The sequence below is a fragment of the Psammomys obesus genome, unplaced genomic scaffold (genome assembly GCF_907164565.1).
Source record: "Psammomys obesus unplaced genomic scaffold, mPsaObe1.curated_primary_1811, whole genome shotgun sequence".
In the NCBI taxonomy this organism is placed as follows: domain Eukaryota; kingdom Metazoa; phylum Chordata; class Mammalia; order Rodentia; family Muridae; genus Psammomys; species Psammomys obesus.
This window is the reverse complement of record NW_026590405.1, coordinates 5,787,130-5,800,586: the sequence shown is the minus strand read 5'-3', so window position 1 is coordinate 5,800,586 and position 13,457 is coordinate 5,787,130. Positions and strand designations below refer to the sequence as shown.

The window sequence follows — 13,457 nt, the reverse complement described above, 5'->3', positions numbered from 1 at the left end:
TATCTATCTATCTATCTATCTATCTATCTATCTATCTATCTATCTATCTAATATATGTGTGTATATAGTTATATATATAGTTTTTGTAGTTATATAGTTTTATAATTATATATCCATATATATCTCACTTATATATATAATATATATTAGTATATATACTATTATATAAAATATATATTAGTATATATTATATACTAATATATATTATTAATATTTTAATTATATACTATATACTTTAATTATATACTATAATATATAGTATATAATATTAATATACATTAGTATATATTATATATAATATATATTAGTATATATTATATATATATTATATACTAATATATATTATATATAATAGTATATATACTAATATATATACTAATATATATTATATATCCATATATATATATCTCACTAATTCACACCCTGGTACTAGGTTATTAAAGCCCCCATTTCCCCAGTTCTCTCAATATTTGCTCTTACTGTCTTTTGCATCTTTGGCAAGGAGATAAAGAACTAAAGAGCCACTTTCCACACTGGACAGGAACTCACACTCACCATGTGCGGATTGAGCCTGGCTCTGCATCTTTGTCATCTTGTACCTCATGGTCCACAGCAGCTATGGCCCATTTTATTGAAAACAAAACCAAGGCTCACCTCAGAGCATTGAAGGGGTTTACCCAGGTTCCTACAAGCAGAAAGTGAAGGTCCCCAGCTTCCATGTCCCCTCCAGTGACTGGAGGGGAGCCGTTCGGCTGCGGCTTTGCCGGAAGTATCCACACAGAGGGGCTTTGGGAAGTGACACAGCAGATGGGAGTAAGGAAGACTCTCAGGTGGATGTTATCATCCTAAATAGCCTGTGGCACAGCTGGAGGTGGTGTCAGAGGCAGGCGCATCTCCGTGAGCTCAAGGGCAGCCTGCTCGATAGTTTGGGTGACAGGCCAGCCAAGGCTCTGCAGAGAAACCCTGACATAGAGAGTGTGAATATACAACAGTGGCTTTTTTTATTTTAACCTATTGAAACAGAGTCTCACTGTGTAGCCTTGTCTGCTCTGTAACTCCCTATGTAGACCAGGCTGGCCTGGAACTCACAGAGACCCACCTGCCTCTGCCTCCTGAGTGCTGGGACTAAAGGCCTTTGCTACTGTGCCCCACCCAATAACTGACTGTCTCTGATTAATGTAACAGAATTTCCCCAAAGCCGCTTTCCCCTCCCCTTCTTCTTACCAACTCCAGTCCCTTTGTTTTAGCATCATAAATCTGCTCAGCCAATGCCCACCCACCTCCACACCATCAGGTCCTCACGGCTACCATCTCTCCTATTTCCCCCATTTCTGGGCCATTTCTTATGAGCATTCTTTGAATCCTCCCTAGCTCCAGTCCCTGTTCAGGGTCAGTCCTCCCCAGGGTCCTCCCCGGATCAGCCTCACCTGGGTACACATGACACCCTGAACCCTGAGGCTCCAACTAGAACTGGTCAGGTCGAGGGTCCTGCGCTGGAATGGGCCGTGGCCTCCCTGCAGATGGCCTAGCATTTGTGGGCAGCACCTGGGCTCTGGCATCTTACCACACAAGCTTGGAATCCCAGGCTCCCGTCCCTTCACTTGCTGAGAGCCGAGGAGCTTCTGGATCCTGGCTCCCACCAAGTAAAACAATGGGACGGTGTCCTCCGGGGTCTGAATCCCAGCCCTGCCAGTCCGGCTAGACCCTCAGGACGGTGTCCTCCGGGGTTTGAATCCCAGCCCTGCCAGCCCGGCTAGGCCCTCAAGGCTTCTCATCTGGATGGCGTGAACAATGAAAGCGCTGGGGTGCCCACAGAGAACGCAGCCAAGGCAGCGTGGGGGTGAGGGAGCAGGCAAGGCAGAATCTTCTGGTAAGGTCTGCCGGGCCCCAAAGCAAACTGTCGCTCTGTTTAAGGTGCTGTCCCACAACCTGTACACCGTCCTGCACATCCCCCACGACCCCGTGGCCCTGGAGGAACACTTCCGGGATGATGACGACGGCCCCGTGTCCAGTCAGGGTTACATGCCCTACCTCAACAAGTATATCCTGGACAAGGTGGGGAGCGCCCCTTCCCCGGCACCCTAACACTAGCCTCTTGTTCCCACTCTCCTCTCCTCCAGTAAACTCCCATTTCTGTCCACGCTGCCTACCCCTGCTCCTCAATCTCCATCCCCCACCCTAGCTACATGGCTCCTATTGTGTGTCCTCTATCTTAGCATCTTGTGTCCCTGCCAAAGCCCTCCCTAACTGCCACCCTGCTCCTCTCACTTGTTGCTGTCTTTGCAGGTTCTTCTTGGCTGTCCTGTCCCCTTTGGACTGAGAAACTAGTTTCTCCTTTGGGCTGAGAAACTAGTTTCACCATTGCCAGGGAAGTTAAGAGCTGGAGGTGGGAGGGAGACATTGATGAGGTGTCTCAGCCAGCTTGAGCTGAGTCTTGGGCTGGGCAGGAGAGGGGAGTGGGGTTTCTAGGTGATCCCAAGAAGGCCAGGCTGGAGCTTTCTTCCTTCTGAGGGTGGTGCAGGGGTGAGGCAGCCGGCTAACCTGCAGGCCTCGTGGCAGGTGGAGGAGGGGGCCTTCGTCAAAGAGCACTTTGATGAGCTGTGCTGGACGTTGACGGCCAAGAAGAACTATCGAGCCGACAGCAATGGGAACAGCCTGCTCTCCAATCAGGACGCCTTCCGCCTCTGGTGTCTCTTCAACTTCCTGTCTGAGGACAAGTACCCACTGATCATGGTTCTTGATGAGGTAAGAGTTGTAAGAGTTACATCCCCTAGGTAAGACCTAGGGGTTGGGTCATTCAGGGCCAAGCTCCTGGCAAAGCTGTGAAGAAAGACAGATTGTCTTATTTATTTATATATTTATATATGTATGTATGTATGTGTTCATTATTTATTTATTGGGTTTTCCAGAGAGGTTTCTCATTGTAGCCTTGGCTGTCCCAGACTTGACTCGCTTTGTAAATCAGGCTGGCCTTGAACTCACAGAGATCCTCCTGCCTCTGCCTCCCTGAGCACTGAGATTACAGGGGAGTGCCACCTTGCCCAGCCTGACAGACTGTATTTGTGCCTCCCCACATTCCTCATGATCTCCTTCAGGGTTAGTCCCCGCCTCGCTGTCTCTGGACACGAGATTTGCCCGAGGCTGCACCTTCTTCCAGGAGAAGCAAGGCTGCGTTCCCATCAGGGTGCTTTGCTGGTTCTCGAGGGGGGAGAATGAGCCACAAACATTCGTATTCTGTGGTGGTGTAGATGCCTGACAGCACTGCTGAGCATTTTAAAGAAAACAGCAGGGTTAGGCTCAGTGGTAATCTGCAAAGTGCTTTGCCAAGGGAAAGAAAGGCCTGTGCACACAGGAAGTAACTCTGGGCAAACGAGTCTGGCCTTGGCCTCAGTTTCTTTTTCTTCTTTAAAGTGGAGCCAAAGAAACCCCAGTGATATACGGCATGCTGGGGAAAGAGGCCAGGACTCTGGGCCCTGCCTCCTCAGTTCTGGAGGAACTCTGCGGTCTGAGCCTAACCCTAACCCTCCCCAGAGCAGAGCCAGTGGTCCCCAGTGACACCCCTGAAGAGAGTTTCCCAAGACTGTGTGAACACCCTCATCAGGTCCCTGCCAGTCTGGGGCAAGGTGACCCCCAGAGAGTGGGAAGGCTCTTGCCGCTGTGAGAACAAACTGTAGCAGGATGTACCCCAGCCACCACTTCCTGTTCATCTGCCATGGGTTTCCTGTGCCTGCCCTGCTTGCCCCCAGTCCCAGTCCCACTGCTCTCCCACAAGGGAAGGGTCTCGGGCTGGGGATTGGCTCTGGAATCGGAAATCCCAGTGGAGTGCTGGCTGTGTGGCTTTAACTAAGTCACTTTCCACACTGCTCTTTGGCCTTTGTCATATGCAAAGTTGAGGGTGTTGGGTAGGAGGGATTTTTTTTTTTTTTTTTTTTTTTAAGACAGGGTTTCTTTGTGTAGCTTTGGCTGTCCTGGACTCACTCTGTAGAGCAGGCTGGCCTCAAACTCACAGAGATCCACCTGCCTCTGCCTGCTGAGCGCTGGGATTAAAGGTTTGAGCCCCCGCCACCCTGGCTTGTTAGGAGGCTTCTTACACTAGCTCTGACGCTGTGACTTGCCTCTCTGCTTGGCCTATCGAGTTCCACTGGACCCTATTCTTTATTCTTATTTTTCTATTTACTTGTTTGTTTATTGAGACCAGGTCATACTATGTAGAACAGGCTCACCTCAAATTCACAAAGATCCAGGCCAGGCCATGGTAGCATACACCACTAATCCCATCACTTGGGAGGCAGAGGCCTGGTCTTAGAGCAAGTTCTAGGACAACACAGAGCAACCTTTTCTTGAACCCAACAAACAAACAAACGAACAACCAACCCACAGAAAGCCTCCCCCGCCCCCACCAGGGCTGGAGAGATGGCTCAGAGGTTAAGAACACTGGCTGTTCTTCCAAACATCCTGAGTTCAATTCCCAGCAACCACATGGTGGCTCACAACCATCTATAGTGAGATCTGGTGCCCTCTTCTGGTGCACAGGCATACATGCAGGAAGAATGCTGTATAAATAATAAATCTTAATCTAAGTCTCTCTCTATATATATACAGTCCTCACAGAGCTCTGCCTGCCTCTGCCTCCCAAAGGCAGGGATTAAAGGCACATGCCACAAAGTCCAATATGATCCTGCTTTTAGTTTATGGCAGGAAGGAGGAGGCATTGCCATGCTGTTGCTGCTGTTGACATGCCCATCACCTGGCCTCCCTCTCCCATCCAGGTGGAGTATCTCCTGAAGAAGCTCCTGGGCAGCATGAGCTTGGAGATGGGCTTGGGTGAGCTGGAGGAGCTGCTGGCCCTGGATGCGCAGGCAGCCCAGACCTCCGGGGGGCTCAGCGTCTGGCAGTTCCTGGAGCTCTTCAACTCAGGGCGCTGCCTTCGGAGTGTGGGGCGTGAGTCCCTCAGCATGGCCATCCAGGAAGTGTACCAGGAGCTCATCCAAGACATCCTGAAACAGGTCAGCCAGGCCAGCAGCTCCGGGAGGGCTGTCCGGATAGGGTGATGGGGAGCGAAGGGGCCTCCCGCTGACTTGCCTCTGGCTGCAGGGCTATCTGTGGAAGCGAGGGCACCTGAGGAGGAACTGGGCCGAGCGCTGGTTCCAGCTGCAGCCCAGCTGCCTCTGCTACTTTGCGAGCGAAGAGTGCAAGGAGAAGAGAGGCACCATTCCCCTGGATGCTCACTGCTGTGTGGAGGTGAGGGCACGGCGTGCAGACCAAGGCTCCAGAGCGAGGGTGGAGGAAAGTGGGGATGTGATGTTTCCGCTTCCATCAGGCCCGTGTGGCTCAAACACGCAGAACGGCCGCCTTGAGACCCGTCTCATCCACCGTTCATAGTGTTAGTAGTCAAACCCGGGGCCTCCGGCCTGACAGGCAGGTGTTCCGCTGGAGCAGCCCTTTAAAAAGACTAAACCCACCAACCAACCGTATGCCAAGTCACTGGGAGAGCATTAAACTTCCATAGAGAGTTCAGAGGCTGTGACTCATGGCGACACTTCTCAACAAATCTCTCCTGTTCTGTTTCTTGGCTTTTTTCTTTTCACACAGGGTTTCTTGTAGCCTAGTATGGCCTTGATCTTGTAGAGTCAAGACTGACCTTGAATTCTCTTGCCTCTGCCTCTCAAATACTGGGGTCATGTGTGTGTGTGTGTGTGTGTGTGTGTGTGTGTACGTGTGTGTACGTGTTCCTGTGGGTGCACTTGCCAGCCGCCCCTGTATTATCAGGGCCCTCAAGCCCCTGAAGAATGAGTAACGTGGAGAGACTGGGTGGAAATCGGCAGTTGTAGGTGGTGAGGGCCCAGGCACATGTTCAGACCGTGTGGAGAGATACCACACACGTAGCTAGCCATCCATCCCAGACCAAGTATTCTGGCAGGGTAGGAAAGGTCGCAAAGAAGATGGGCAGCCAGGAGGAGGAGGAGCTGGGGCTTTGCTGGGGCAGATGTGGCCCCCATCTCAGTGAGGTCCACGGGGCTTGGGCCATCTCGTAGGTGCTTCCGGACCGCGAAGGAAAGCGCTGCATGTTTTGTGTGAAGACTGCCAGCCGCACGTACGAGATGAGCGCCTCGGACACGCGCCAGCGCCAGGAGTGGACGGCCGGTGAGTGCCGGCCTGGGTCTAGCTGAGCCTGGGTCATCTCTCGGAGCCTGGTGGTGGCCTGGGCTCCGGCTGACTCCGCCCCACTCTGCCGGTAGCCATCCAGACCGCGATCCGGCTGCAGTCGGAGGGAAAGACGTCGCTGCACAAGGACCTGAAGCAGAAGCGGCGGGAGCAGCGGGAGCAGCGGGAGCGGCGCCGGGTAGCCAAGGAGGAGGAGCTGCTGCGGCTGCAGCAGCTGCAGGAGGAGAAGGAGAGGAAGCTGCAGGAGCTGGAGCTGCTGCAGGAAGCGCAGCGGCAGGCCGAGCGGCTGCTGCAGGAGGAGGAGGAGCGCCGCCGCAACCAGCATCAGGAGCTACAGCAGGCTCTGGAGGGCCAGCTGCGGGAGGCGGAGCAGGTGAGGCTGGACCAGAGGGCGGGGCTGAAAGGATGGGGCGGGGCTTAGGCAGAGGGCGGCGCCTGTGGGCGGGAGAATTCTCAGGCGGAGTCCGGGGAGAGGGCGGGGCGAGCACTAGGGGGGGAACCCGGAAAGACTTAGGACTGGGCAAAGAGGGTGGATTCTTTGGGCTGGAGGTTGCTGGGGTCGTGGTCTGGGAAGGGGTGGGGCGGGGTCAAGATATGGGCGTGACCGAAAGGGGACCAGGGCCGGGCCTAGGTACAGGATGAAGCCTAGGTATAGGGCCTAGCCTATAGTCTAAAGGTGCTAGATAATCAGAGGCTGAAGGATGCTGTAGGCGGGGCCTGAGGGGCTGGAGGGACCTGAGGAGAATAGATTGGAGTGGGTCATGGACAAAAGGTGGAGCCCAAAGGTTTGAGGATGTTGTGGGGTGGGGCCGGAACAGGGGTTATAGCCTAAGGCAAACCTCTGTTGTAGAATGGGATCTGGTTCAGAAACTTTTGCGGGGAAGGCTGAAGAAGCTGCTTGAGATCTGGTGATTGCAAACAGTTTGGAATGAGATTGATCTGGACTTGAACTAAATGTTAACAAACCCAGTTTGGGGACCATGGGATAGAATGAGTAGGTAGGGTGCTCGTGGAGGGCACAGTGGCTGCGCAGAAACGATTGGATTTAAAGTTTGAGAAAACTCAACTCCAGGCCATAGAACGGTTTTCAGCGGGCAAAGGTGCTTGCTGTACCAGCATCCTGAATTAATCTAGCCCTGAAACCCCGTAAATACGGCAAAACCGGCTCCACAAAGTTGTGCCCTAACCGCCACAGGCATGCTGTGGCATGTGAGCCCATTACACCTTCACCTGAAGAACTGTATGAGCTCAGACACGCAGTGAGGCCCTCAGTGCCAGTAACTACAGCTCTGATCGTGGAGATGGGATGGAGATTCCCTGAAGAAACAGTTGTATGGAACTCAATGAAGCCAGGCGGGGCGTCTCACACCTGTTTGAAGAGGCGGAGACAGGAAAATCAGGAGTTCAAGGTCATCCTTGCTACTTGAGGCCAGCCTGGACTGCCTGAGAGCCGGTCTCAACAAAGTGAGGCTAGAGCGATAGCCTGGCAGCTAAGAGCACTGGCTGCCTTTCCAGAGCACCCACAGTAGCTCGTAGCCAGGCGGCGGATCCCACACCCTCTTCAGGCCCCTGTGGGTACTGCCCACACGTTGTGCACAGACATACATGCAGCCAAAACACCCAGGCACATGAGCAAATACAAACTTAAAAAAAAAGTTGGCAGTGGCGGCGCATGCCTTTAGCCCCAGGGATGCGGAGGCAGGCGGATCTCTGAATTCAAGTCCAGCCTGGTCTACGGAGCGAGTTCACGACAGCCAGAGATACACAGAGAAGCCCTGTCTCAAAAAAAAAAAAAAAAAAAAAAAAAAAAAGCGCTCAATCACTTTTGGTTGTGATAATTGCAGTCCCTGGCACCCGCCGTAAGGATATTATAATTAGGGTGGGAGCTAGGAAGGCATTACCTTCAGTTAATATGTTGTTTTATTGTAATATAACGTATTATGATGTTTAATTACATGTAATTATAACTGCTGTTGTTTGGTGTGAGGTGCTGGATCGCAAACGCAGGGCCGTGGGCACAGGAAGCACGCCCTCCGCCTCGAGCCGTCAGCAAGCACCTAATTATTGTTTCGAGGGCCTAGTGCATCAGGCTCTCGGACAGGTCTGGTCAGGAAACCCCCAACAACGGTCCCTCCATACCCACGACCAGGCAGAGTCGAGGGTGAAGGGAACCAGTAGCGCGCCTGTCTCCTCCGGGGTCCCACTGACCGACTCTGCCCCCTCCCACCAGGCCCGGGCCTCTATGCAGGCTGAGATGGAGTTGAAGAAGGAGGAGGCGGCCCGGCAGCGGCAGCGCATCGCCGAGCTGGAGGAGATGCAGGAGCGGCTGCAGGAAGCCCTGCAACTGGAGGTGAAAGCTAGACGGGACGAGGAGGCCGTGCGCCTCGCCCAGACCAGGTAGGCACGGGGACTGGGTCCCTCTCCCGCCGGCGCCTGCGCGGACCCCTCCCCTCCCCGGGCCTGAGACGTCCGGGTGCTGCGCCCGCAGGCTGCTGGAGGAGGAGGAGGAGAAGCTCAAGCAGCTGATGCGGCTGAAGGAGGAGCAGGAGCGCTACATCGAGCGGGCGCAGCAGGAGAAGGAGGAGCTGCAGCAGGAGATGGCGCTGCAGAGCCGTTCCCTGCAGCAGGCGCAGCAGCAGCTGGAGGAGGTGCGGCAGAACCGGCAGAGGGCGGACGAGGACGTGGAGGTGAGCGGGAACCGGTGGGCGCGCGGGCGGGGGCGGGAGGTCAGGGCGCCTACCCCAGAGCCAAGCGGGCTTTCTGCGACCTGGCGTGTGTTACCGTCCACAAATTACCTCTCAAGTCTGGAGTCGCTCCTCTGGCAGAGGAAACGGGTAACTCCTGTTAACGCAATGAAACTAGCTAATGTGGCGTTTGGTAGGTAAATGCGAACACACCCGTGGCTGCATAATACGGGGCCAGAATTCCCCCCTCCCACCCCCCAACCCCTCTAAAGCCCTAGGTATAACAGCCCTTGGAGCTTGAATGCCTGTAGATGAGGGTTCTCAGGTTTTTAATGTCTTTAATTAATTAATTAATTAATTAGCTACAGTTGGTGTTTGTGTGAGGGAGTCGGATCCACTAGAATTTGAGTTACAGATCAGACAGTTGTGAGCCGCCATGTAGGTGCTGGGAATTGAACCCGGATCCTCTGGAAGAGCAGCCAGTGCTCTTAACCGCTGAGCCATCTCTCCAGCTCCTAATTTTTTATTTTATTTATGAGTATGGGTGTTTCGCCTGCTTATATATCTATGTACCATGTGCGAGCAGGACCCACAGAGGCCAGAAGGTGTTCGTTGTTGGATGCCCCTGCACTGGAGCTACAGATGGCTGTGAGCCACCTTGTGGGTGCTGAGAATGCAACCCTGGTCCTCTAAAAGCTGAGCCATCTTTCCAGCCCAGTGACGTCTTTTTGTTTGTTTGTTTGTTACTATTAATGCATTTAGAATCTGGGGATACAGCTGAGTCAGTAGACTGTTTGCCGAGCTTGCCCAGAGCCCTGGGTTCTTTCCCAGCACTGTTTGCATCATGCATTGTGGCTGTAATTTTTCACTTGAGTTGGACAAGGAAGGATTAGAAGTTCAATGTTCTCATCTGCTACATAGTGACTTTGAGGCCATTGAGTTTGAATACAGAAAAGCCTGTCTCATAAAAAGAACTCAGATAAATACATTTTTTTTAAAGCTTTTATTGAAGCCGGGTATGGTGGCACACCCCTTTGATCCCAGCACTCGGGGAGGCAGAGACAGGCAGATCTCTGTGAGTTTGAGGCCAGCCTGGTCTACAGAGTGAGTTCAGACCAGCCAGTTACATAGTGAGACCCTGCCTAAAATGCTTTCATTGGGGCTGAAGTGATGGCTCATTGGTTAAGAGCACAGGAGTTAGGAGGACCAGAGTTCAATTCCCAGCAACCACATCAGCTGCCTTCCACCCACCTGTGATTCTAGCCAGCTACCGTGAGGTCCGATTCCTCTGGTCTCTGTGGGAGGGCACCTGCTCTCATGTCCACACACCTACACCCAGCTATGATGTACATCATTTAAAGTAATAAAAATAGCCCTTTTCGAGACAGGGTTTCTCTGTGTAGTCCTGGTTGTCCTGGAACTCACTCTGTAGACCAGGCTGGTCTAGAACTCAGAGATCTACCTGCCTCTGCCTCCCCAATGCTGGAATTAAAGGCGTGTGCCAACATACCTGGCTAAAAATAAATCTTTTTTTTTGTTTTTGTTCAGTTTTGTTTGAGATAGGGTTTCTTTGTGTAACCTTCGCTCACTTTGTAGACCAGTCTGGCCTGGAACTCACAGAGATCCATCTCCCTCTGCCCCCTCGAGTGAGTGCTGGGATTAAGGGCATTCACCACTGCGCCCAGCTACACTAAATCTTAAAAGAGCTTCTATTTAATTTTTCTTGCTGACAGTCATTTACAAAAATAATGGTGAGGTTGAAGAGATGGCCCTGTGGCTAAGAACACATGTTGCTCTTACAGAGGACCCAGGCTCAGTCCCTAGCACCCTGGCTCGCTAATGGGTAATACAGGGAGGGATGGATCTGCCCGACTACCCCTGCTTACCTGAACGGCGGCGCAGAGACTCTCCTACGAGGCCCTGGAGAATCTGTTAGGCCGTGGCTTGCTACTCAGTCTATATCACTGGGAAGGGCGTTCACCTTGTTTCAGATGTGATCGTTAACTTTTGCTCAGGAAGTTGGATAATGGTAGAGACGGTTAGCATATCTAGGGAGCTCAGTATGAAGATGATGACTGAAGATGGCGGTGAAGGTGAGAATGGCTGTTGAAGTGCTGGGAGGGCTTGAAACTGGGGCAAACTGACATACATGGACATATATGGGCTTTGTTTTGTTTTCCGAGACAGGGTTTCTGTGTAGCCCTGGCTGTCCTGGACTCGATTTGTAGCCCAGGCTGGCCTGGAACTCACAGAGATCCGCCTGCCTCTGCCTCCTGAGGGCTGGGATGACAGGCGTGCGCCTCCCTGGAGGCCAGAAGACGGCACTGGAGCCTATGGGACTGGGGTTACAGGGGCTGCCACGTGGGTTCCGAACGCCAGATCTGGGGCCTCTGCACTAGCAACAAGTGCTCCTAACCACTGACACGTCTCTTAGGCCCCCTTCCCCCACCTTTTCTGAGACAGGCTCTCATGTAGCCCAGGCTGACCTCTAACTCATTACGTAGCCCAGGCCTTGCCCTCCCCCTGTCTCTATGTCCCAAGAGCTAGCTAGCTAGCATACGGGGGTGTACCAGTGTGCCCAGTCTTGCAGGAGTTTCCTAGGGAGATGATGAGCAGCTGTGGCCGGATACTCTCAGGGCCTCCGACCCTGACCAGGACAGTACCCCCTGACCACCATGAATGGCAGTTCTGACCCACCCCCACCATCCTGCCCCACAGGCTGCCCAGAGGAAGTTGCACCAGGCCAGCACCAACGTGAAACACTGGAATGTCCAGATGAACAGGCTCATGCATCCGATTGAGCCGGGAGGTGAGCCTTCCCTGTCCTGGGAGAGAGGGAGGCTGCAGGTTCTCCTGGGTCACAAAGGTGGAACTGAAGGTCAAAGGTCTCCCTCTCCCAGGGTTGAGGCAAGACTCTCTCTCCGCCCACTCCAGCTCACTCTTCTTCCTACCTCCCTTCTCTCTGCCAGATAAGCGGCCCACCACCGGCTCCTTCACTGGCTTCCAGCCTTCTCCACTTGCCCGCAGGGACTCCTCTCTAAAGCGCCTGACTCGCTGGGGCTCCCAAGGCAACCGGACCCTTTCGGCCAACAGCAGTGAACAGAAGTCCCTCAATGGCGGGGATGAGACCCCCATCCCGGCTTCTGCCTCTCAGGAAGATAAGCTGGATCCAGCACCAGAAGATTAGCCTCTGGTGACCCTGTTCTTCCGGTGCGGTGACTACTGGGACCTGGCCACAGCGGGCCTGCGGGCGAGTGACCACCTCCTCTGGTACCATCCTGGTGCTACCACCTGCTGACCAGAAGCTGGTCTTGCTCTTCTCAGCAGGTCCAGACCATGGAGGCTGTCTGGGATATTGGTACTTGAGAATATGGTTCTGTTCTTCAGCCTCAAGGACCCTGTGCCCAGGGCTGTGAGAGAAAGTGAACAACCAAGACAGAGGTCATGTGCCCCTCCCTCCAGGCTACTGCAGAGGAGTCTCGGGCAGGCTAACTTCCAAATAAACCTGCTCACGTGTACCCACAGCTCTTGCCCCTCCCTCGCTCCGCCCCTTCCCTAGAGTTCAAGAGACGGCAGGTGTGGTGAGGCGGTTAGGAGTATGAACCTGGCGGTGCCATTTTCTCTCGGGTGAAACTTCACTCCCCACACTGGTTGACAGAGAGAATCATGGTCCCCCCAAGCCGAGGTCCTGTGAGGGGCATGCCCTTGGCGCAGTGGTGGGCATCATCAGGATCCCAAGTGTTTACTGACCATCTGCTGTCTGCCTGAAGGCTACCTACGTCACTACTGCATCCCCAGAGCAACAGTGCTGGACCGCTGTTAATCACAACCGTGGATGTCCGGGCCAGTCGGGTAGCGTGTCCAAAGCCTTCCGGACTGGCTTTTCATCCTGGGTTCTCTGACTCAGGTCCTTGCTCTCGCAGACAAGAGAGCTATGCTCTAGACCCCACAGGGTTTGCTTCCATTTCTAGACCCCTCATCCCACCCTATAACACCACTGGGATCGCTGGACCTCTCTCTCATACGGCTTAAATCTCGAACATCCTCTCACTCTTGTGTTGAATGCTTGCTCCCCAGATGGGGGCACTATTTCTGGGAAATGGCGGCACCCTATACTCTCTGCTTCCTGTCCTGCCAAGATGTCAACAGCCTCTCGGCACCCTGCCGTTTCTGCCATGATGGTGTGAGCCCTCCAAAACCTAAGCCAAAAACAAAACAAAACAAAACAAAAAAAGTTTTCTCCCTTCATTTGCTGTGTCAGACACTGTCGCAGTGACACACACAGAAGTCACTGAGACACCCTTCTCTCCGGTCCGTCACAGCTTCAGAGTGTGAATCGTTGACTCCTCCACTTTGGCCCCATGTGTAATAAATCACCAAGCCCAACCAACCGGAATCTCTGGGCCACTCTGAAATCTCCCCCTCTGGTTCTGTGTCTGGGGGCCCCGGCCTGATGCCAGTCTTCGTCAGCTCCTAGTTAAAGAAGAGCCTCCCTTGGACTCTCCATTCCAGCCCTGCCTGGTGGCATTGCCAACGCGCAGGTGTGTTATCAACTCCCCCTCACTCCCGGCCCTTGTCCAAAAGTGTTTGCTGTTGTCTAAGACAGCC

The 13,457-nt window shown here is 53.3% G+C and overlaps 1 protein-coding gene across 2 annotated transcripts in view; it reads left to right on the top strand.

The window, feature by feature from the left end:
• The window catches only part of Def6 (DEF6 guanine nucleotide exchange factor), an 18,840-nt gene extending 5,602 nt beyond the window's left edge, over positions 1 to 13,238 (top strand). The window contains exons 2-11 of one of the 2 annotated variants that reach the window (XM_055607117.1): positions 1,915 to 2,055; positions 2,560 to 2,745; positions 4,770 to 5,006; positions 5,095 to 5,241; positions 6,036 to 6,144; positions 6,240 to 6,538; positions 8,396 to 8,562; positions 8,654 to 8,852; positions 11,568 to 11,658; positions 11,819 to 13,238. In XM_055607117.1, the coding sequence (XP_055463092.1) occupies positions 1,915 to 2,055; positions 2,560 to 2,745; positions 4,770 to 5,006; positions 5,095 to 5,241; positions 6,036 to 6,144; positions 6,240 to 6,538; positions 8,396 to 8,562; positions 8,654 to 8,852; positions 11,568 to 11,658; positions 11,819 to 12,036 (1,794 nt within the window). In that variant the 3' untranslated portion in view covers positions 12,037 to 13,238. The remainder of the gene's footprint in view (positions 1 to 1,914; positions 2,056 to 2,559; positions 2,746 to 4,769; positions 5,007 to 5,094; positions 5,242 to 6,035; positions 6,145 to 6,239; positions 6,539 to 8,395; positions 8,563 to 8,653; positions 8,853 to 11,567; positions 11,659 to 11,818) is intronic. The other variant, XM_055607119.1, reaches the window with a different exon arrangement.
• Positions 13,239 to 13,457: the final 219 nt, after the last annotated feature.